This window comes from Silurus aristotelis (assembly GCF_946808225.1).
Source record: "Silurus aristotelis genome assembly, chromosome: 17".
In the NCBI taxonomy this organism is placed as follows: domain Eukaryota; kingdom Metazoa; phylum Chordata; class Actinopteri; order Siluriformes; family Siluridae; genus Silurus; species Silurus aristotelis.
The window spans coordinates 1,764,478-1,789,526 of record NC_139590.1 but is presented as its reverse complement, the minus strand read 5'-3'; the positions used below and the strand labels follow the sequence as shown (position 1 = coordinate 1,789,526).

Sequence of the window (25,049 nt, the reverse complement as noted above, 5' to 3'; positions counted from 1 at the left end):
ACATTTCAAAACAAGAAACATTTTGGCTCAGAATGATAACATTTTACTATCTGTATGTCTTAAGATGATTTCTTGGCTTTTTCCACCCCGCTACAATTAGAAATAAGAAGAAAATCGAGAATATAAATCATCAAACAGGGAACGGATGTAAAATCTGGAATGGAGTTTAGAAATGTCACACAAGGAACATATTTCCAATGGAAACTGCCAATGTTCATAGACTTTTATTGTAAAAACTACACAATGAGAGCATGATGAAGTGTAACAGCCGATCTGATCGAACTCAACATAAAGACCATGAAGCAAAACTAAACTAAAACCCAGACGTCTAAAACACCCATCAGGCACTTGGGAGGGAAAAATAAAAATAAAACGAGTTGTAACAGACACAGGAAGTGAGTGCAGCAATGAAAGATCATCATCTTCCACATCTTCCTCATGATTTACATTAAAGCGGTCATGGGAGTGTTTGAGTAATTCAACATCGCTAAAGATGCACATTTCATCACATAGTAACAATATTTTCAAGATTTCTAAGCACGTCGTATATAATCCATTATACATCATGTGTCTCTGCATCACCCGTCCACCTGACGTGAACATCAAGAACATTATCTGGTGTCTTGTCCTCCAGTGGTCTCTCTGTCTCTCTCTCTCTCTCTCTCACTCAATAAAATCGCTCACAATGATCACCGCTCGACTCCGCCCTTTATGTTCACGTCATAGTTTTGCCTATATATTTTTTTGTCCTATAACGAACGTTTGTTTTCTTGGCTATAATATTTGTAAAGGAGGCTCAGGAATAAAATATTGGCACCCTTCATTTAACCTCCATCTCATGCAGCAGGAGAATTTTGCTAAATTTAAAACTAAAATAAAAAAGTTATAATATACATTTAGGGTTGTGTGAGGATGAGGTCTCAAAAAAAAATAAAAAATAAAAATCACTGAAGGGTGCCAATATTTTTTGTAAAAGGTGGAGGGGGAAGCGGGGGGTGTACATTGCCCCCCCCCCCCCCATTAACTAAAAGCAATGTCCTGAACAAACATCAGTCACCAGACCTGTTTTTTTTTTTTTTTTAAATAGCTATTTTTGTTCTGAAGGGTGGCAATATTTTTTTTTCTTTACCCCATCAACAGGTAGATGATAATATTAGTGATGGTAAGATGGAGGACTTAAGTAACTTGTCTGCTGGAGGAAAACACAGACGGTTGTGTTCGTGGCTTCAAAGGAGAAAAAATGTAAAAAACAAAAAAAATCGTTATTGCACCTTATGATGTTTCTATAAAAGTGATTTTTGCATAATTTTTTTAAACCAAACAGCTGCTCTATTGCTACACACTGCACTGATCAACAGAATTGAAGTACATTAGAGGGGTCTTGGTGGTGCTTCATAATAATGGGGGTTACAGATGGTGGTGTTTGTTGACGGTAGTGTTTGTTGATGGAGGTTATTATTGGTAGGGTTTGTTGTTGGTGGAATTTACAGTGGTGGTTATTAATGATGTTTTTATATGAAGGTGGTATCTGTTAATAGTGGCGTCTAGTGTTATTAATGGTGTTTGTTGATGGTGATGGTGGTGTTTGTTGATGATGGTGATGGTGGTGTTTGTTGATGATGGTGATGGTGGTGTTTGTTGATGATGGTGGTGTTTGTTGATGATGGTGATGGTGGTGTTTGTTGATGATGGTGGTGTTTGTTGATGATGGTGGTGTTTGTTGATGATGGTGGTGTTTGTTGATGATGGTGATGGTGGTGTTTGTTGTTGATTGTGATGGTGGTGTTTGTTGATGGTGATGGTGAGTTTGTTACTTTTTTTTTTTTTAACAGTTAATTAGTAACAGGTTTCCAGTGGACTGTTCACTAAATGGGTTGCTTTAGAACAATAATGGTTTTTGAGCAAGTTCCTACACACAACATCAGACAGAACGAAGCTACAGTCCGTAACGTGAGACGAGAAACATCTGGAGGAACTGCAGCTCCGTTTAAGCAACGATGACTGGAGCCCAGTCACTCATTGTGCGTCCGTACTGTGGGAGGAAAACAAACCATCACACACACACACATTTATATATATAAAATGTTTGTGTGTGTCTGTGTGTGTGTGCTGGGAGGGCATCTGGGGTAAATTGACCTACCTGCATATCGGTGAGCTCTTTGTAGAACCTGGTGGCGAGCTCAGGGCCGTTCTTCATGGTCGGGATTTCAAAGTGCTGATCAAAAGAAGAAGGAATAATAAGCTGAGAACCTGCACATGACCTTTTAGTGAAATCAGGTGACGAGAAGCCAGAGAAGCAAACAAGAGGCCAAGAGGAACTCTGAAGGAGCCAGAAGCCAGAAGGGGATTGAAGCTGGGATTTATGAAGTTATTAGCAGTTATTTATTATAGCAGTTACTTGGAAAAGAAATTGCCACTGGAGATTCAGCAAGCATGTGGAGAAAAGGTTCCTGCTCTGACTAGACCAAAACCAACCTGATCTCAGCTCAAGGTTTCGACAAACACTGATTCTCCTGGAGAATGTTTCCAAGTGCTCTGACTGAGTATGAAGCATGGTGGAGGGAGCACGATGTTCAGAGTAACCCTCAGCACATGGCTGCTTCTCAGGCTTCACTGATTTGCTTCACATTCCATCCATTTCTAAGAAACGTTCTACAACGGTGACACTTTTTTGTCATGAAGCGTTAAAGTCTCACCTGTCCTTTATACAGCAGGCTGCCGACGGGACACACCACACACGCCGTCCCCGCCCCAAACACCTCCAACACACGGCCACCTTTCAGAGCGTCCAGCAGCTCCTTCATAACTAGTGTCCGCTCAGTCACCTGAAACTCACCCTGTAAAACACACACACACACAGACACACACACACACACTCAATCAACACTATCACCCCTGAACATATTCACGCTGCACACAAACATGCTAATACGACACAGGATTAGAGGTCGGACGATATAATCGGCACCGAAAAACTGATTGCTAAAGTAAATCAGCAATAATCCATACCGATTTTTCAGCTTCCGGTCCGCTGTCATTTCGAGTGTGCCCTCTAGAGGTGAATCACTGACTCCACGTGCTGAGACTGCACGCTGCACGGAGAGCGCTATTTTATATTTATTTTTCATTTTGTAATTATTAATTATATTTTTTATCATTGTAATAAAGTTCAGTACTATTTTACATGGAGTGTTTTTTATCCAGTATCCACTTTAAAAAGCACAAGTCGATGACTGGATTATCGACAAGTACGATCCGACCCAGCTATCGGTAGCATTAAAATCCAATATCGGTCGTACACAGAATTGTACACAAAAAAAAAGTCGAATAATGTAATTGCAAATAATGTTAAGTAAATGCTACAGAAATCTCACAGATATATATGAAATATTTATTATGGTCATGTCACAAGAGCTACTTCCTGTTTCGTTACTATGTCACCTGTGTACAGCTGGGTGTAGGTCTGGTGTTAGAGACAGAAGATTTCCTTTGACCGAACAAATCTATACATTTCCAGACAGAACTGCAGGGTGGTGAAGTATGAAATGGGAGCCATGTTGGTTCAGGAGTCAGTTCATTTTCCGGAACCTTTTTTGCTCCGAAACAACCCCAAACCATTAAAATTCCACGTTCATGTGCGAGTCTCCACACTTTTGACAGCCAGTGCATTTTTTTTTTTTTTTTTTTATGTTCTACAATGAAGGAAAAAACTTTTTTTTTTATTTTATGTTCTACAATGAAGGAAAAAACTGCTTTAATGGACGCAAAGCATCTAAATGAGTTAGAACTACTAAGAGGATTTCTTTCTAGAATTTAAATGAGATGCTTAAAACAACACAATGAGTGTTTACGACTGTGCAGAAGTGTGTGTGTATGTGTGTGTGTGTGTGTGTATGTTCCCTTATCAATCTCCTGTTTTCCCGTTTCCTCTACATCACTTACCCACTTCCTGGCCAGATCCAGTAGAGACTGTCTGGTGACTCCGGGGAGAATGATGCCATCTAGTGGAGGAGTGACCAACTCTCGCTCTGCAGACAGATGCAACACGGGCGATCAGATGATCTCGAAGATCATTTTAAATTACAAACCAGAACACCGAACAATCCTACAAGTATTAAAACCCAGTAAATGATAAGGATGTTTCTGAGTCGCTGAATGTAATTCCTCCTCCCCTAAATAACTTGTTCACTTGAGTTCAGGCTCTGAAGTGGTTGGTGGTTGGTTGGTTGGTGGTTTCATTGAAGTACAATCGTAATGTATTTGCATTGACTCTGCCCCCTTATTCAGCAATTCTAGTAGAATAAAAAAATAAATACGTTTCACAAAAGGCACCGTATTCAAAGCTCTGAGAGGATCACATCAATCAAACAACAAGAAGGAACGGTGCAAGCGAAGAAAACTTGGAGGAGTGCTGTGATGGTGTGATGTCGCTCAGCTGCTCTACTGTCAGAAAAAATAAAGCAACATCTCTTCTCTTCTCGTCTCCTCTCGTCTCCGAGTAACAGGCAGACATTAAAGTACGTTTAGCTTTATTGTCATCACAGGGTCAGGAATGTGCGATGCTTAAATACAGACTGATAGACAGACGCCGAATAAACAATAAAATGACGGACAGGACACAAAGATGAGACTGACCGAGCAGACAGACAGACAGATAAATAGACAGATCTATAAAAAGACATATACACAGATAAACAGACAAAGAAGACTGATGGAAGAACAGATATATAGACAGACAGACAGAAACAAATTGGCAGACGAAAAAAGGAAGACAGACAGACGATTCTGCTGCTTTAAAGTTGTTTATCTGCTGCTGTAACGTGACACATTTTTCACCTGGAAATAATAATGTCACCTTTTCTCTTTACACACTCGTGTAAAGAGAAGGTGACGAGTGTGTAAAGAGAAAAGGTGACATTATTAATTTAAGGTGGAAAATTGGCAGTGTGTGTGTGTGTGTGTGTGTGTGTGTGTGTATGTGCGTGCGTGTTAGGCTGTATAGGGACGGCAAAAACATTGCTTACAGATAGATTTTTTTTTATTACACACATTATATTTACACATATATAAATAAATATGGATAGATATTGATGCTTTATGCAAATGTATGTTTATTACATGGACATGGAGCATGAAGACAAAATGTTCTTGTAAATGTTTTACAGTAATGATGGTGTTTTAAATGACGTAAATAATCAGGACATAAAACGGAACTTTTGCTACGTTTCCACACGGACGGTTTTAATCGCCGGATGTGTTGCATCATAGTGGATTTTGGAGCTGATTTGAGACGCAGCAGTAAAACAAATGTTTGGCGATTAAAAGTAATTTTTCCGGTGGAGTTTTTTTTTTTTATATATCTGAGCCTTTATTTTCTATAATCTTTAGCCTTTTATATTTATTTGTATTTTTGATCAAAACGATCACAGAAATGCGTGCTGCGTTGATAGCACCGTAATAAAATTTGTGCCGTTAAAACTCATTTGCGTTAACGCATTATTAGCGCGTACATTGACAGCCCTTCAAAGGCTTGTTAGAAGTCAGAAGACATTTAAATAAATTGATTTGTTGTCTGTCTGAACCAAAGAAATACCAAAGAAGCACCATATTGAATTTTGTGCCATTTTGTCTTTAGTCGAATGGAAATCAGATGACAAAAATACCCAACTTACATGTTTCATGTTTTTCTGAGAAAAACAGCAATGTATAATCTTACCTTTAGATAAAAAAAATCTGAACATTCAGGTGAGGAATAAACACCAGGACCTCCTGGACATGTGAGAAGTCAGGAAGATGATTGAAGTGATAGTGAACATCACTGAGACAAATTCCAAAACATTTACAACAGAAATTTCCACGTTTTTCAGACCCATGTGTTTTTGTGTGTAGTGTTTTACACATACAAAGGAATAAAGAGAGAAAGATGGAGTGTGCTCACCTCCTTTCTCATTGGTCCAGTAGATGAATAGGTTCATGGTGCCCACCTCGGTGATCTCCTCCTTGTCGCCATACAGCCACAGCACCTGCTGACAGCCCTGCTTCACCGCCTCACTCTGGATGGCTATAGTGGGGCCATAATTACTGAAACACACACACACACACACCATGAAAACGACTGGTCATTTTTATCTGCTCGGATCAAACTTCCTGGAAGTATATGAGAAATGTATCAATGTTTGTGAACGTAGACGTCTGTCCACGTGTGGAGACTTTTATAGATTTGGAGACACGTGTTCACTGAATCATCTGCTAACGTGCCATTTACCTGGACAACTAGTGTTCGGCCCTAAAGCACTAATCGCATTAAAGCGATTTAAGCTCAGGTTTTGGTCACTGACGTCATTGAAACAGTCGTTAAAACAGTCAGTTATTACAGTAAACAAAGCCCTCGGCTTTACAAAACAAAAGGTTGACGCCCAACGCTGCATTACCAGCGCTGTGCAGGAGTTAGCAGTTAGCAGGGATGTTCAACAGGGAATCGTATTTATGATCAATTTCACAAAAACAAGTGCGTGTTAATGTGATACAGAACCTGTAGGATTGAAAAGAGACAGAAACAGAGAGATGGAAAGAACAGGACATAACCAGACAGACTTACAGATAAACCCAGACAGACATACAGATAAACCCAGACAGACATACAGATAAACCCAGACAGACATACAGATAAACCCAGACAGACAAACCCAGACAGACATACAGATAAACCCAGACAGACATATACAGATAAATAGAAAGAAAGGCATCCAGACAGAGACAGAGAGAAAAAAAGAAAGAAAGGGCGGGAGACAAACAGACAAAAAGAGCAGACAAAACAAAGAAAAAAAAATAGACAGAGACATACAGATAGACACAGACAAATAGACGAACAGACAGACAGAAAGATAAACAAAAAGAAAAACACAGACATGCAGATAGATGGACACAGGGAAAGACTGAATCTGTCTGAGACTCAGACAAAAAAAGAGACAGACAGACAGACAGACAGACAGACAGACAGACAGACAGACAGACAGTAACTGATAACTGCTCTCTGTTCTACTCATTCACACCAGAGAGAAGGAATTAATCAGAAACAATTCGCTGATTTGCTGCATGTTCTCGTGGGAAGCAAGAACCTCAGAGAACCGGTGAAACTGAACACAGATGGTGAGCACACACACATTCTAAACGCTTTCTGCTTTCACACTAATCTGACCGTTTCAGTGGAAATGAAACCAGTGGAAAAATATTTCTCAATCCACATCACACCATTCAGACGTTAACCCGGTTTAATCCCTCTCTTTTACAAGATGTGAACATGTAGTTTCAAATGTGCGTGCGTGCGTGCGTGCGTGCGTGCGTGTGTGTGCGTGTGTGTGTGTGTGTGTGTGTGTGTGTTTGCACCATACTGGTTCTTGAGAAATATACAAGTACCTCCAGCTGCAGATTTTTGTGTTTGTGGTCAACCAATAAAAACATATTTCTTTATAACTTTATATATAAAGTTATAAAGAAATAAGTTTTAAGAATGAAAAAAGCCAAAGGTCAAGAAAAAAATAATGTGTGAGGGGGAAAAAATGTAAAATGTAAAAAATAAATAAATTAATAGAATCATGAGATAAATATTGCAAAAATGTAACAAGAATAAACCAAAAGTGATTAAATGATCACCCAGAAAAAGAATTAGAACATTTAGAAAGTGTGTAAATTAATTTGTTCCAATAAAAAGCTTTGTTTTGTGTTTAAGGTTAATGATTTATTTAAATATGAAATATTCTTTGGCCTCTCACCTGCCCATCTTGTACGCCCCGACTCCGCCCCTAGCGGCCCGAACGAATCGAGGATCGGCCAGCAGAGACACGGGATTGAAGGCTCCTGTAGCGAAGTACGGCCCCACCGGCCCCACGATGACAAACAAGAGGGCGTGGTTTGCTCGGGACACGCCTAAAGTAGGCTAAGAAATCAGATACAAGAGAACTAAAACGGTCAGTGTAGCAGATACGATGCCAAAAATCGCTTTACATTCACCAACATGCCAAACACGGTTCTGGGACTAGCGACTTAGCATCAGTGGGCTAATCATGTTGGTGATATAGCAATGATATTGTAGTGACATCATAATGATATTGTAATGACACGGTGGTGGTGGTGGCGTTATGACACTGTGGTGGCCAATGTTGTGCTCGTTACTAAAAAATAGTAACTAGTTACAATTACTCGTTACTTCATTCAAAAAGTAACTCTGTTACTTTGTTGATTATTTACACCAAAAAGGTATGTGTTACTGTTAAAAGTAACTTTTTAGTTACTTTTTAAAGAACCTTCTTTAATGTTCCCATTAATGCCCCACCAGTTATGACACTATGGTGGTGGTGGTGCTGGTGGTGATGGCGTTATGACACTGTAGTGCTGGTGGCGACGGCGTTATGACACTGTGGTGGCGGCGGCGTTATGACACTGTGGTGGCGGCGGCGTTATGACACTGTGGTGGCGGCGGCGTTATGACACTGTGGTGGCGGCGGCGTTATGACACTGTGGTGGCGGCGGCGTTATGACACTGTGGTGGCGGCGGCGTTATGACACTGTGGTGGCGGCGGCGTTATGACACTGTGGTGGCGGCGGCGTTATGACACTGTGGTGGCGGCGGCGTTATGACACTGTGGTGGCGGCGGCGTTATGACACTGTGGTGGCGGCGGCGTTATGACACTGTGGTGGCGGCGGCGTTATGACACTGTGGTGGCGGCGGCGTTATGACACTGTGGTGGCGGCGGCGTTATGACACTGTGGTGGCGGCGGCGTTATGACACTGTGGTGGCGGCGGCGTTATGACACTGTGGTGGCGGCGGCGTTATGACACTGTGGTGGCGGCGGCGTTATGACACTGTGGTGGCGGCGGCGTTATGACACTGTGGTGGCGGCGGCGTTATGACACTGTGGTGGCGGCGGCGTTATGACACTGTGGTGGCGGCGGCGTTATGACACTGTGGTGGCGGCGGCGTTATGACACTGTGGTGGCGGCGGCGTTATGACACTGTGGTGGCGGCGGCGTTATGACACTGTGGTGGCGGCGGCGTTATGACACTGTGGTGGCGGCGGCGTTATGACACTGTGGTGGCGGCGGCGTTATGACACTGTGGTGGCGGCGGCGTTATGACACTGTGGTGGCGGCGGCGTTATGACACTGTGGTGGCGGCGGCGTTATGACACTGTGGTGGCGGCGGCGTTATGACACTGTGGTGGCGGCGGCGTTATGACACTGTGGTGGCGGCGGCGTTATGACACTGTGGTGGCGGCGGCGTTATGACACTGTGGTGGCGGCGGCGTTATGACACTGTGGTGGCGGCGGCGTTATGACACTGTGGTGGCGGCGGCGTTATGACACTGTGGTGGCGGCGGCGTTATGACACTGTGGTGGCGGCGGCGTTATGACACTGTGGTGGCGGCGGCGTTATGACACTGTGGTGGCGGCGGCGTTATGACACTGTGGTGGCGGCGGCGTTATGACACTGTGGTGGCGGCGGCGTTATGACACTGTGGTGGCGGCGGCGTTATGACACTGTGGTGGCGGCGGCGTTATGACACTGTGGTGGCGGCGGCGTTATGACACTGTGGTGGCGGCGGCGTTATGACACTGTGGTGGCGGCGGCGTTATGACACTGTGGTGGCGGCGGCGTTATGACACTGTGGTGGCGGCGGCGTTATGACACTGTGGTGGCGGCGGCGTTATGACACTGTGGTGGCGGCGGCGTTATGACACTGTGGTGGCGGCGGCGTTATGACACTGTGGTGGCGGCGGCGTTATGACACTGTGGTGGCGGCGGCGTTATGACACTGTGGTGGCGGCGGCGTTATGACACTGTGGTGGCGGCGGCGTTATGACACTGTGGTGGCGGCGGCGTTATGACACTGTGGTGGCGGCGGCGTTATGACACTGTGGTGATGGCGTTATGACACTGTGGTGGCGGTGGTGATGGCGTTATGACACTGTGGTGGCGGTGGTGATGGCGTTATGACACTGTGGTGGCGGTGGTGATGGCGTTATGACACTGTAGTGCTGGTGGTGATATGACACTGTGGTGGTGGTGGTGTTATGACACTGTGGTGGTGGTGGTGTTATGACACTGTGGTGGTGGTGGTGTTATGACACTGTGGTGGTGGTGTTATGACACTGTGGTGGTGGTGTTATGACACTGTGGTGGTGGTGGTGGTGGTGTTATGACACTGTATTGCTGGTGGTGATGGCGTTATGACACTGTAGTGCTGGTGGTGATATGACACTGTGGTGGTGGTGTTATGACACTGTGGTGGTGGTGTTATGACACTGTAGTGCTGGTGGTGGCGGTGTTATGACACTGTGGTGGTGGCGGTGTTATGACACTGTGGTGGTGGCGGCGTTATGACACTGTGGTGGTGGCGGCGTTATGACACTGTGGTGGTGGCGGCGTTATGACACTGTGGTGGTGGCGGCGTTATGACACTGTGGTGGTGGCGGCGTTATGACACTGTGGTGGTGGCGGCGTTATGACACTGTGGTGGTGGCGGCGTTATGACACTGTGGTGGTGGCGGCGTTATGACACTGTGGTGGTGGCGGCGTTATGACACTGTGGTGGTGGCGGCGTTATGACACTGTGGTGGTGGCGGCGTTATGACACTGTGGTGGTGGCGGCGTTATGACACTGTGGTGGTGGCGTTATGACACTGTGGTGGTGGTGGTGGTGGCGTTATGACACTGTGGTGGTGGTGGTGGTGGCGTTATGACACTGTGGTGGTGGTGGTGATGGCGTTATGACACTGTGGTGGTGGTGGTGATGGCGTTATGACACTGTGGTGGTGGTGGTGATGGCGTTATGACACTGTGGTGGTGGTGGTGATGGCGTTATGACACTGTGGTGGTGGTGGTGATGGCGTTATGACACTGTGGTGGTGGTGGTGATGGCGTTATGACACTGTGGTGGTGATGGCGTTATGACACTGTGGTGGTGATGGCGTTATGACACTGTGGTGGTGATGGCGTTATGACACTGTGGTGGTGATGGCGTTATGACACTGTGGTGGTGATGGCGTTATGACACTGTGGTGGTGATGGCGTTATGACACTGTGGTGGTGATGGCGTTATGACACTGTGGTGGTGATGGCGTTATGACACTGTGGTGGTGATGGCGTTATGACACTGTGGTGGTGATGGCGTTATGACACTGTGGTGGTGATGGCGTTATGACACTGTGGTGGTGATGGCGTTATGACACTGTGGTGGTGATGGCGTTATGACACTGTGGTGGTGATGGCGTTATGACACTGTGGTGGTGATGGCGTTATGACACTGTGGTGGTGATGGCGTTATGACACTGTGGTGGTGATGGCGTTATGACACTGTGGTGGTGATGGCGTTATGACACTGTGGTGGTGATGGCGTTATGACACTGTGGTGGTGATGGCGTTATGACACTGTGGTGGTGATGGCGTTATGACACTGTGGTGGTGATGGCGTTATGACACTGTGGTGGTGATGGCGTTATGACACTGTGGTGGTGATGGCGTTATGACACTGTGGTGGTGATGGCGTTATGACACTGTGGTGGTGATGGCGTTATGACACTGTGGTGGTGGTGGTGATGGCGTTATGACACTGTGGTGGTGGTGGTGATGGCGTTATGACACTGTGGTGGTGGTGGTGATGGCGTTATGACACTGTGGTGGTGGTGGTGATGGCGTTATGACACTGTGGTGGTGGTGGTGATGGCGTTATGACACTGTGGTGGTGGTGGTGATGGCGTTATGACACTGTGGTGGTGGTGGTGATGGCGTTATGACACTGTGGTGGTGGTGGTGATGGCGTTATGACACTGTGGTGGTGGTGGTGATGGCGTTATGACACTGTGGTGGTGGTGGTGATGGCGTTATGACACTGTGGTGGTGGTGGTGATGGCGTTATGACACTGTGGTGGTGGTGGTGATGGCGTTATGACACTGTGGTGGTGATGGCGTTATGACACTGTGGTGGTGATGGCGTTATGACACTGTGGTGGTGATGGCGTTATGACACTGTGGTGGTGATGGCGTTATGACACTGTGGTGGTGATGGCGTTATGACACTGTGGTGGTGATGGCGTTATGACACTGTGGTGGTGATGGCGTTATGACACTGTGGTGGTGATGGCGTTATGACACTGTGGTGGTGATGGCGTTATGACACTGTGGTGGTGGTGGTGATGGCGTTATGACACTGTGGTGGTGGTGGTGATGGCGTTATGACACTGTGGTGGTGGTGGTGATGGCGTTATGACACTGTGGTGGTGGTGGTGATGGCGTTATGACACTGTGGTGGTGGTGGTGATGGCGTTATGACACTGTGGTGGTGGTGGTGATGGCGTTATGACACTGTGGTGGTGGTGGTGATGGCGTTATGACACTGTGGTGGTGGTGGTGATGGCGTTATGACACTGTGGTGGTGGTGGTGATGGCGTTATGACACTGTGGTGGTGGTGGTGATGGCGTTATGACACTGTGGTAAGAATAATGGGATCATCATATCGTAATGATACTGTGGTTCTGTGGTATTGATGCGGGTCAGCAGATCTCCCACCTCGGTGCCGATGAAGGTGGGTCTGATGTAAAGGCTGGCGTCGGTGGAGTACGGAACCCACTCCTGGTCCAGCGTGATCAGCTTCTTAATGCACTCCAGCAGCTCACTCTTATTAAACAACTGCAGAGAAACCAGAACTTCAAAACCAAGCATGTGTTACATTCTGTAATAAGACGTGTGTGCGTGCGCGTGTGTGTGCGCGCGCGTGTGTGTGTGTGTGAGAGAGACTCACAGGCAGGCAGCAGCGATCTGCACTGCGATACATGCGCTCCATGTTCAGCATTGGCCGGAACAGACGGATCTGATTATCCACTCCCCGAAAGGCTTTCATCCCCTCGAACAACTAATCACACACACACACACACACACATCAAATCCAGTCTGCACTAGAAACAATCAGGCGTCTGAGATCTGCAGTGGATCTAAAGTGTACACGTTCTCAATTACAACATGTAAAAATCAAGTGGGGAAAAAGTACTAAAAACACTTGGGGATTCAGTTCCCAGTTCCATAAGTATGTACACACCTAAGCTTATACTTTGTACCTTTCTATTTACAACACAACTTTTTTTTCTATCTGATAAGCTTGGATAGAAAAAAAAATGATCAATCCATCCATCCATCTATCCATCCCAATTATCATTTTGTCTGATGGGTCATCTTTAGGTCAGATATCATATATCCATAGGTCATGTTGTATCTATTCATCAGTCAGCTGTAGTATGTGTGTGTATGTGTGTGTGTGTGTGTGTGTGTGTGTGTGTATGTGTGTGTGTTGGCCACACCCACAATAGAATCACCCCATTTTTTTTTATGACGTTGTGAGCTGAATGAGTAACAGCACCTCGATGGAGTAGTGCAGGGCAGAGGACGCCGGATGCAGAGACAGGTTTTGGAAGGGTTTAATCTCAGGAGCTTCCCAGTCTCCTTTCTCCGTCCACTTCACCGTCAACATGTGATCAGAGAAATACTTCCCGAAGCCCAGGGAAGAGGGGTCGGGCTTGGGGTTCGGAGTCTGCCTCTTCTCGATGGTCAGATCCGCAGCCTGGCTCGGGGAAAACGAAAAGGGGGGAGAAATAAAGAGGGGGGGGGGGGGGGGAGACAGACGACAAAAGACAAAGGGGTGAAAGTAAAAGCAGACATATAGAAGAAAACACAGGGCTTTTTTTTTTTTTATTCAGCACGATTGATTGTTGCATGCGTTTGACAAACATGAAAAATTTCTTTAAATTAAGAGCAGTGAGGGAGGACAGGAAAATGAACAGAGTGCTGCAGAGTGTGGAAGAGCAAAAAATAAAAATAAAGAAATAAAAAAAATAAAGAAACAAATCAGTATAAAAGTTCAGAGAAATTCCAGAACAGCTCGGATATGTACCCTATAAAACAGAAACCCCGCCTAAAAGTGCAAGAAAAACCCTCGTCATGCGAGTTCTGTCGCCAGCAGGGGGCGTAGCCGGGGGGGAAAACTGAGCTGAGGGATCGAGTTACGTCTCTGTTCATCAAAGTTACCTTGAAAGAGGAGCTGGCGAAGCGTAGAGATCCCGAACGCATCGGGAGAGACTGCAGGAAACGTGCACATAATGTCTGAGAGAGAGAGAGAGAGAGAGAGAGAGAGAGAGAGAGAGAATTATTTCTTTATTCAACGTGGCTCTCAGATCAGTTCAACACAATACACAACAACGCCAATCTCAGTCAAGGTGACACTTGTTTGTGTGTGTGTGTGTGTGTGTGTGTGTGTGTGTTGTTACAGTTGTTAAAAAGAGGTCACATGACATAAGGGTCAAGCTTTAGCGGTCACATACCACTGCTAGATTTTAGCATGCATTTTAATCCGTGTTTGTGTGTGTGTGTGTGTGTGTGTGTGTGTGTGTGTGTTTTCATAGTGATTTGATTCTGTCCTGATGTTATGAAGTTCTCAGTATTTAAACAAGACTTTCATTTTACATCATTTTTTCTGCATTTAATTCTGTTTCCCCCGGAATCTTACTAATACCCGTGTTTTGGATTTTCACTGGAATTTTCATTTGTGGGAAAAAAATGTTTTTAATCTATTACTCATCAATACTGTGCCGCACAGCCAATCACTGACCATTGTACATCACTTCCAGGTTACAGTTTTCTTTGTTGTATTTAATATAAAATGCTCTCATGCCTTAGATGACTTGGGACGCACACTTTTTTCTGCTGCCGGATTTCCCTGTACTCTCCGCATTATCTTGCAGCCCTTGACATTACAGACCCTTACAACCAACCACTGACAAACACGAACAACCAATCACAGCTCACCACTATCCCTCACAACCAATCACAATTCACCACTATCCCTCACAACCAATCACAATTCACCACTATCCCTCACAACCAATCACAGCTCACCACTATCCCTCACAACCAATCACAATTCACCACTATACCTCACAACCAATCACAGCTCACCACTATCCCTCACAACCAATCACAGCTCACCACTATCCCTCACAACCAATCACAATTCACCACTATCCCTCACAACCAATCACAATTCACCACTATCCCTCACAACCAATCACAATTCACCACTATCCCTCACAACCAATCACAATTCACCACTATCCCTCACAACCAATCACAATTCACCACTATCCCTCACAACCAATCACAGCTCACCACTATCCCTCACAACCAATCACTGATCACCATTTAATCACCAAAATAATCACAATTATTTCAAATGGTTAATTACTGACCGCTTTCTTTCCTTTTTTTTCTTTTGAAATTTTTTTTGTGTCTTTTCAGATTTTAATTTAATAATCATCTAACAGACTGTGACGTCACTAGAATCTTGATGCATTTGCGTATGCTAATTAGACTATGACAACAATCGGGCGATTTTTTTTGAGCACACATTAAAACTGCTTTTCTCTAAAAACAAACAAATAATGCATTAATTTAAAATATAAAATATTTGTCGTCTTTCCCAGCTTGGGAAGGTCACATGATTTTATTATTATTATTATTATTAGTTTTAAACAAACGTGCCAGAAATGAATATTGCATCAGAAAGCTGATGATCAGCAAACATCCTGCACTTCAGGTTTGTCTGGAGGGAATGCAAACACCTTGATCTATATTCAAGCTAAATAACATACAGAAAATATACAAACAAACAAACAAACAAACAAACAAACAAACAAACAAACAAACAAACAAACACTTCGCACGGAAATCGGCTGTGACGCGTCTTTAAAACGCTTCTAAGTTTATTTATTATTATTTTTAGCTGGTTTCTGTATTAGTTTGACCTCCAGACAGCTGTAAAGTCTCAGTCTGGGGCTAAAGAATCGGAGGATGATTAAAGAGACACTTTTAATGTGCAGATGTTAATTATTAACGCAGAAACGCGCGCGCGGATAAAAGGTTTGATTGAATTTACCGTCCGAAGAGCTGCCATGACATCGATTCACACCGAAACCTCACCGGCTGGAAACAAACACCGCCTTCTTCAACGTTCCGGGTTTGTGTTTCCGTGTAGAGAAGAATGTGCGTTTCAAATCGCAGTGAAGTAAAGCTCGGTAGGGGCCTGGTTCTTCACCTGGTTCTTTACCTGGTTCTCCACCTGGTTTTCCACCTAGTTCTCTACCTGGTTCTCTACCTGGTCTCTCAATGTTCTCAGCCTTGGTCCTGAGGAAGATCAATAAGATGTTGTTTTTTTGTTTAATTTCTTTTTAATATGGATAATACCGTCATGTTTGTGTAGGCACCAGAAGCTTTACTCACTAAGACCAATGTGTTCAACTGTTATTATCATCATCATCATCATCATCATCATCATCATCATCATCATCATCAATATAATCATCATCATCATCATCCTCATCATCATTATCTTTTTCTCCTCCCCTTCTCCTTATTTTTCCCCTTCCTCCTCTTCATTCTCGTCCTCTTTTTTCTTTCTTTTCTTCCTCTTCTTCTTCTCTTCCTTTCCTTCTTCCTGTTCCCCCTCCTCATCCTCCTTCATCTTCCTTTTCTTCTTCTTTATAATAATTCTTCTTTTTCTTCTTCCTCCTACTTCTTCTTTTTCTTTTTCTTCTTCTATTTCTTTCCCTCTTCCTTCTCCTTTATTTTCTTCTCCTCCTCCTTTTTCATCTGTGTGTATTTACTCACAAAAGATTGCACCTAACCCTAACCCTTTATATCAGTTTTAGATCGTATCATTGACAGTGATACTCAACTCAACTCAACTCAACTCAACTCAACTCAACTCAACTCAAGTCAACTCAAACGTTATTGTAATTCTTCCACATACACATTAAACAGCAGAACATATAAATATTATATAATATAAGGTTGAAATGTAAGAATGTAAGAGCAGATGATGGATTATGCTGCAGAGTTTATGTAGTTTATGTGTTATTTTTTAAGCTCGTTTTAAAGCTTTGGAGTCTTAATGAGAAAACTCCTAATGCTTCATCCCTCAGTCAGGAATAAGGAGCAGAAACCACAACATGCAGTGGAAACCAGATGGATTTATTCATTGACATTAAATAAAGAATTTAAAACAATTAGAAAATCGATTCAGCACTGAATTTATACATAACGATAAATTCATCTTCTTCATCATTTTCGAGTTTACTTTATCTTTCATTATAAACTCACTACGTGGGGTGTAGCAGGTATGACGTCGTGTCCACGTCCATCTGAGACTGATCCGATTGAGACGTCACACACGTTCCTGAATGTAAATATTCTACACGTTAGATTAGTATTTAAACACCGAATATGAACGTGTGTAAAATTTGAGTTATAATGTTTGATCATGACATTAATAATGAGTGTGATCTGAAATCAGGAAGTGCTGCACATCAGCTGATCAGACTGATTGATTGATTGATTAATTGATTATCACAGACTCCAGGAACATGGTTTAGATGTCAGAAAGTGCAGTCTGAGTGACTCCTAGTGTAGTCACAATAAAGGAAGTCGGTTTTAGACACACCCAGTGTGTGTGTGTGTGTGTGTGTGTGTGTGTGTGTGTGTGTGTGTGTGTGTGTTGACTGTAAATAATTTGAATAGTTTTTTGTTTGTATTCTCCATTTAATATTTGTTTTTTAGATTTTTAAATAAAGCAGTAATATAAATATGCATCTGATATAAAATGTGTATATATATATATATATATATATATATATATATATATATATATATATATATATATATATATATATATATATATATATATATATAAAATGTGTGGGAGGTGTGTCGATTTCCTGACATGTGATTGGATAACTCAAAGAGTCAAACGAGTTAACCAGGGCGTCTTCCTATTGGTCGGGCGGAGGCGGCAGTGGACTTCTTGCGCCTCGCTGATTGGACGGAACGAGTCGCGCCAAGTTGCGTCCGGTTTACGCAGAGTATGCGCATTCGGCGCGCAACAAACAAAAATAGCACAAGCATATAAATAATCCTGCAACGTGTTTGTGTAGAGACCTGATCATAAAAACTTATTTATTAACCAAAACTAGTACCTCTTTATAAATAAACAAAAGTAAATAACATAAATAAATTGTCAAATAAATAAACAGTCGTGCAAATAAAAAAAAAATCATTATAATCATATAAATAAAGTAAAACATATGAAACTCAATACAGTCATATAAATTAATAAAATTAGTAAATAAAGTTAATGATAAAGTAAAAAACTAATATATATAATATATTTATATCAATATATAATTGATATATTAAATAGTTATCAATAAATAATCAATAATAAAATAGTTACAAAACTAAAAATTTATATATATAAAATAAACTCAATAATACAATTTTAAATATATATTTATATGCAAAAAACCCCAAAATAAACAAAAAAGTTGTAGTTATATAAATAAATAAAGTAAAAGAAATCAGTAAATGTGCAAATAAATAAATAAAATTACTAATAGATTTATAACAGATCAAATAAAATAATAAATAAAAGTCACCAAATCAATGGTAAATCAAATAAATCAATAAAGGCTATTTTTATTATCTTAACATTACTAAATAAATATATTTAATATTGTATATGTAATTTATATATACATAGTTGTAGGTATAATTTAATATTGTAAATAATTCAATGTTATTTTGTATAAATTATTATATTTATTAATGATATGAGACTGAAAATATTTTTGATTCATGTGTTTATTTTATTTCCACAATTTATTTATTTCAGGTAAAAATGATGCGCGTGCGCACGCACGCAGGCACACACACACTCACACACACTCACACACACTCACACACACTCACACACACTCACACACACTCTCACACACTCTCACACACTCTCACACACTCTCACACACTCTCACACACTCTCACACACTCTCACACACTCACACACACTCACACACACTCACACACACTCACACACACTCTCACACACTCTCACACACTCTCACACACTCTCTCACACTCTCTCACACACACACACACACACACACACACACACACACACACACACACACACACACACACACACAAACACAAACACACACAGGAATGTTGGAGATTTTTTTTCTGCACAATTAAATAAAATTCAGTACATTAAAATATGTATTAATAAATCATCATTAATCAGCCAGAGCGTATTACATCCTGTTCGGATTAAAGTATTAAAGTATTATTAGGAAATTATCGTTTTTGTGGTTTTTGTCACAAACAAGTAAACAAAGGACTCGTCTCGGACAGGAAGCAGGAGATTCTCGCCTCGGGCCTCAGAGACATTTGCAGGTTCCACATTAGTGAGGGATTTGACTTTTGAAGGCGTAGTTGAGTTCGGCTCCTCCGCTCAGCAGGAGGTCGATCCCCGTGCAGAAGGTGGCATCAGCAGCAAAAAACAGAGCCATGAGTCCACTTTCCTCCTCAGTACCCATCCGGCCAAACAGCTACCACACACACACACACACACACACACACACACACACACACACACACACACACACACACACACACACACACACACAGGGATAAATGCACCTCGCTCACCTTAATTCTTAAATTCTGTAAAGCTGCTTTAAAACAATGTCCATTGTAAAAACACTTTAGAAATAAACTTAACTTGACTTCACACACGAGCGCACACACACACACACACACACACACACACACACACACACACACACACACACACACACACACACACACACACGTTTACAATTTCATACCAATTATTAAGGCTAATCAGGTTTAACCAGATTTGCTAAATAAACAAATACCAAATGAATAAATAATTAATATGATAATTAACAATGAATAAATTTTTTCTGTCCGTGTCTCTGTTTATCTCTCTATCTCTCTCTGTCTCTCTTTCTCTCTCAGTCTGTCTTTCTTTCTCTCTCTCTGTCTTGCTCTGTATGTCTCGCTCTTTCAGTCTCTGTCTGTCTCTTTTTTTCTGTCTATATATTTTGCTCTGTCTGTCTATTTGTCTCTCTATAACTTGTTCTGTCGGTCTGTCTGCCTCTCTCTCTCTCTCTCTCTCTCTCTCTCTCTCTCTTTCTGACTCTGCCTATTCGTCTATTTTTATAACTTGCTTTGTCTGTCTGTCTGCCTCTCTCTCTCTCTCTCTCTCTCTCATTTTCTCTCTCTTTGTCTGCCTCTCTCTCTCTCTCTCTCTCTCTCTCTCTCTCTCATTTTCTCTCTCTTTGTCTGCCTCTTTCTCTCTCTCTCTCTCTCTCTCTCTCTCTCTCGCTCTCTCTCTCTCGCTCTCCCCCTCCCCCCCCCTCTCTCCCTCCCCCCCCCTCCCCCCTATGATGGTACCTGTGCGTTCTCTCCCTCTTTAATGGCGGCGGCTGCGTCGGGTGTTTGACCTGCGAGTTCCTCCCACAGAGGCGTCATCACATTCCCGGGGGAAAAGCTGCCAAATAATAATGATTATAATCCAACCATAAATAAAGAGATGAACTTTAGACTGATCACATGCTCAATCTGAGCTGCGATTTATAAAGCTGATATACTGGAACAGCACAGAAGAGGAGAGGAGGAAGGTGTTCAGACACGAGACGCCAGGAGATGAAAGCGGACATGACAGTCAGAGTGCACGAGTCCACACTAATACACAAATACCAACATTAATAACTTTCATTAAAGAAGGTGTTCAATTATTGTTTATTCAGTTAAAGTTTCAATTCAAATGTAAATATTTATTCTTCTATTCATTTATTTAACAAATTATTTCTTTTGTTCACATTTCTTACTCGTTTACTTTTTATTTATTCGTTTGTTTGTTTGTAATTTCTGAAGTAAAAAATGGAGTAAAACAAGAAAACTTTCTGTTATATTTTGCATGAATGTTCTTTTTATTAATGTTTTCACTTCTTCTTTTTTTTTTGGTTGTTTGCAAAGTATTTATCTTTCGAAATCAAGAATTAAGCAAAAAAATACAATAAAATCGGATTATTAAATTATATATATATATAAATGTTGTCACCTAAGGGTGTGTTCACTTTCATTATTTCTGTTTGCCTCCTTTTCCTGTTGAATTGATCGTAATCTCTGGGATTATTAAGGATTATTATTATTGCCTTCAGCGTTTCAGAAAATCCGCCGATGTGGGTATGAATTTGTGCTGTTCTGGATCTCGTGAGTGTGACACACACAGTCACAGGGTTCATTATAGAATAATAGAATAAACTGAAATTAACTTAAAATGTCTGTTTTTCTAAGAAAAAAGTAAAGGAATAAGAAAAGGAGGGAGAGAAGTGATTAGAGTCAGAACTTACCAGTTCACTCTCACATTATAGCGACTTTCATCAACAGCCATGGCTTTGGTCATGGAGATGATCGCCCCCTAATGGACAAGCATGAGCATTACACCGACTCCCAGCGCAGTGGAGCATTTGCATGTGTTGTTTATGATGTAAATTTGACGTTAAAATGGAAATTATTTCCCTGAAGAGAGATTAAAAGAGATTGTAATCACATTTTAAGAGTTATCGCACCTTGGTGGCGACGTACGGGGCGGCGTCTTTCTGTCCGATCGACGCCACCAGACTGGAGACATTGATGATGTTGCCTTGAGTCTTCCTCAAATACGGAAGAGCAAACTAACCAGGAAAGAAAACACAAACAGCCTTTGATCAGAAACAGGGATTTCTACCCTTCTGCAGGAATTTAGTATAAATTCGCAATTTTACGCTAATTTCCACTCAGTTCTTGTGTGTTTTAACCTTTTTACAGAGTTTCTTGCACGTAAACCGAAGTAACGTGTCTCTTAAAAAACATGTACATCGTTGCTAAATGGTTTCTGTCCGATAAGCAAACGAGTAAAAACCGGATCGGACAATCAGACGTCTCACCTTGGACGCGAGGAAGTAGCTGATCAGGTTCAGGTTGAGTAAATCTCTGAACTCGTCCGCGCTGGTCTCGTCCGTGGGTTTATGAGGAGGATCTGAGCACAGAGAACCATCACGTTACACGTTTTTAAATCTCCACATTGTGCTGTTAGAGGAAAATCCACAATGACGGGACAGTGAGATAAGAAGAACAACAATCTACTTGTTCTCCATTTAATCTCAATCATGAATCAGATCAATTATCCCCCAAATGATCCTAAAACTAGCTCCATGAAGATCTGCTTTACATGGGTTGGAAGTGTGTGGAAGATCTTCTGCTATAGATCTCCATGTGAACGCTGACTGCACCCCAAGCCTCCTCACCTTCTCACTCCTGTGGCTAAACGAATCTCCACAACAGCTAGTGGATCTTTCCAGAAGAGTGGAGCTCATTATAACAGCACATGGAGTATAAATGTGGTCAGGTGTCCACAAACTTCCAGGTGTCCAAAAACTTTCCTATTTTTTTTCCCTCCTACACTTGGAACTTGGAGACTCCTCCCATAAACCTCATCATACAGTATCTCTGTTTTTTTTTTAAATCCGTTAACATAAAATTCAGACTGTACGTCCCCTGCGAACGAGCCGTTACTATAGAAACAATGATGTATCTATCAATACGAGCCGGCCAATCAGAGCCCAGAGTTCAGCAGCGTTGGTGTGTAAGTAAACAGTAAAGTCGTGAAGTCGGACACTTACGCCAGCCGGCGTTATTCACCAGACAGTCGATTTTTCCGAAGCGTTCGACGGTCGTGTTGATCAGCATCTAAAGAAAACACACACACACACACACACACACACAAAAATCAAACATAAACACTACGAATAACGCAGTTAAAGACGATGGATTTGTGAGACGCACCTTAATCTCCTCTTCTTTAGAGATGTCACATAACACGAAGTGACACAAACCCGGTCCGGCTTTGTTCAGCTCGTCCTCCACACGTTTACCTGCTTCCACTTGTGCGGGGGGAAAAAGAAATCCTTTACATTTCAATATTACAATAAACGAATCACTTCCAATCATCAGCTGTGGGAATTCCGTACAAAATAAACGCAACTCTAATAGAAAGGAATTGCACAGAAAATAAAATATGATTGAAATTTGTGAGAGAACACATGCGTTTCCTGGTCATGTGATCAGTCACACCTGAAGGTCGTGTGTGTGTGTGTGTGTGTGTGTGTGTGTGTGTGTGCATAAACATGTGACTCCTCGGTGTAGTAGATGTGCAATCTGAGTCCAAAGTCAGTTCTCGAGTCTTACAGTTTAATATGGGGGGATTGTTCACAGTAAAGAGTAAACACACACACACACACACACACACACAGTAGATCACACCCTGAAAATGTCATTACAATGCTCTTTTCTTGTCGTTTCTCAGATTCTGATCTTGGCTGAGAAAAGAGAAACCCGACGTGATCTTTCGGCTGGTGTACCTCAAGGTTTAATGTTTTGCCCGTGTTCTGAGATGTTACTCAGCTCACCTCTGTTCTAAAGAGTGATAATTGACTGATTAGTGACTGTATCCTAAATCATTTTCCTTTGACCTCCTTTTATCAGCCAGGAGTCTCTACCCACATTCTGTCTCTCAAGGTTTTTTGTTTATCGCACCACTCCGAGTAAAACTCCACGACGGCCCATCATGCCACGATCGACACTCTGAATAAACTACAAGTGCTGCACTGCTGCCAAACGTTCCTAAAAACGTGTCCCAAACAATGCGGCGTCTCATTCACGCCATTGAAGTCGCTCGGACACCAGCACACAACCACCCAAACCTGTCTGGGCGTGTTCACGCCGTTGGACCAGCGCGAGTCACGTTTCCTTCCCCCATTTCCCTACGTGTCGCAATCCTCCTGTTGCGACATCCAGCGCTCGACATGTCTGATAAAAAGGCCACTGTCTCGATTCTCTCCATGCAAGTGAACGCAATCGTTTCCACACAAACCCTCACTCTGTGACACTACGGGTCTGAAGTACAAAATAATGGTTTGACTTCTATACAATGCACCGTGTGTTTACGTAAATCTCTTCCTAATAATCTTCATTCTCTAATTACATAATGAACCGTAATGATTTCCTCACCCTACACGTTGCACTGAATTCCGAGTTTGCAAGTGAACAAGTTGGGTTAGATCCAGCTGAGTGGGTCTGCAGTTATGCAAATGAGGCAGTATTTCATTACAGAAAAAAACTAATAATAAAGAACTATTTGTGCAACTGTTGCACCTCATTTGGACAATAGTTTCATTGATGAACAGGATTTTCACCAGAACTGGAGAGAAGATGTGATCAGACTCCTTCACCCCCCCACAGTCTAACATGGAGGTGAAAGCTTCATTATTTGAGGTTGTTTTCGAGCAATGAAGTTCCACAAAGTGAAAGGAATCCTGAACCAATGTCTCCCATTCCACATTTCATCACCATGCAGTTCCGTCTGGACTGCGGCTCATAGGAACCGACTTCACCGTACGACAAGACGATGAGCAGAAGCGCGAGTCTGAGTTCTGTAAGTGTTATTTAGAGAGCAGACAGACGTCTGGAGTGATATCTATCATGGAACCACCTGCCCAGTCACCGCACCTCAATCCTACTGAACTGCTCTGGGATGAGGAAGAACATCTCCAACTAGTGAAGAACATCTCTGAAGAACATCTCAAGAGGAACAGCAAAGTATTTCAGCTGAATGTTTAGAGATACAAACTGTCCGTGTGTTTATAGATTTAGTTTGTTGCATGGAAACAAAAGTAACTTTCCAAAATGATATATAAATATGTATATAAGACGCTTCTTACCTCCTCTGGCGCAGAAAACAACTTTTGACCCGTTCTGCACTGCAAAATCACACATTTTAATAACTCCAATAACTTTGCCACGTTTTCTTTATCACTTTTAATCTTCTCCTTTCCATATCAGCAGGAACTTACCGAACACTTTGACGATGCCCCTCCCGATCCCCTTCGAACCCCCGGTCACGATCACCACCTTGTCCTGGTACCTCTGTGCGCTTGCCATGTTTCTGCAGCTCGCTTCTTCACCAACCTGCTGATAGGAACTGAAACACTGTCCTACAGACTGACAGTCAGGTGATTTTTGTTTTGCTTCCGCAATCACACAC

At 42.5% G+C, this 25,049-nt stretch overlaps 1 protein-coding gene across 2 annotated transcripts; it reads right to left on the bottom strand.

The window, feature by feature from the left end:
* Positions 1-209: 209 nt before the first annotated feature.
* Positions 210-25,049, bottom strand: LOC310740352 (branched-chain-amino-acid aminotransferase, cytosolic-like). Of its 2 annotated transcripts, XM_083567033.1 has the most exons (19): positions 24,859-25,049; positions 24,727-24,765; positions 22,793-22,890; positions 22,630-22,696; positions 21,895-21,986; positions 21,538-21,642; positions 21,319-21,386; positions 20,357-20,453; positions 14,078-14,152; positions 13,413-13,613; positions 12,801-12,911; positions 12,569-12,688; positions 7,773-7,936; positions 5,939-6,081; positions 3,943-4,028; positions 2,697-2,837; positions 2,141-2,215; positions 1,779-2,032; positions 210-1,572 (listed from the first exon to the last, which is right to left on the bottom strand). In XM_083567033.1, the coding sequence occupies exons 1-18, from the start codon at positions 24,944-24,946 to the stop codon at positions 1,988-1,990; spliced, it is 1,815 nt and encodes a 604-aa protein (XP_083423159.1). In that variant the 5' UTR covers positions 24,947-25,049; the 3' UTR covers positions 210-1,572; positions 1,779-1,987. The 2 variants fall into 2 exon arrangements, with proteins under 2 accessions (XP_083423159.1, XP_083423158.1); XM_083567032.1 differs by lacking the exons at positions 20,357-20,453; positions 21,319-21,386; positions 21,538-21,642; ... (3 more) ...; positions 24,727-24,765; positions 24,859-25,049 and adding an exon at positions 15,981-16,097.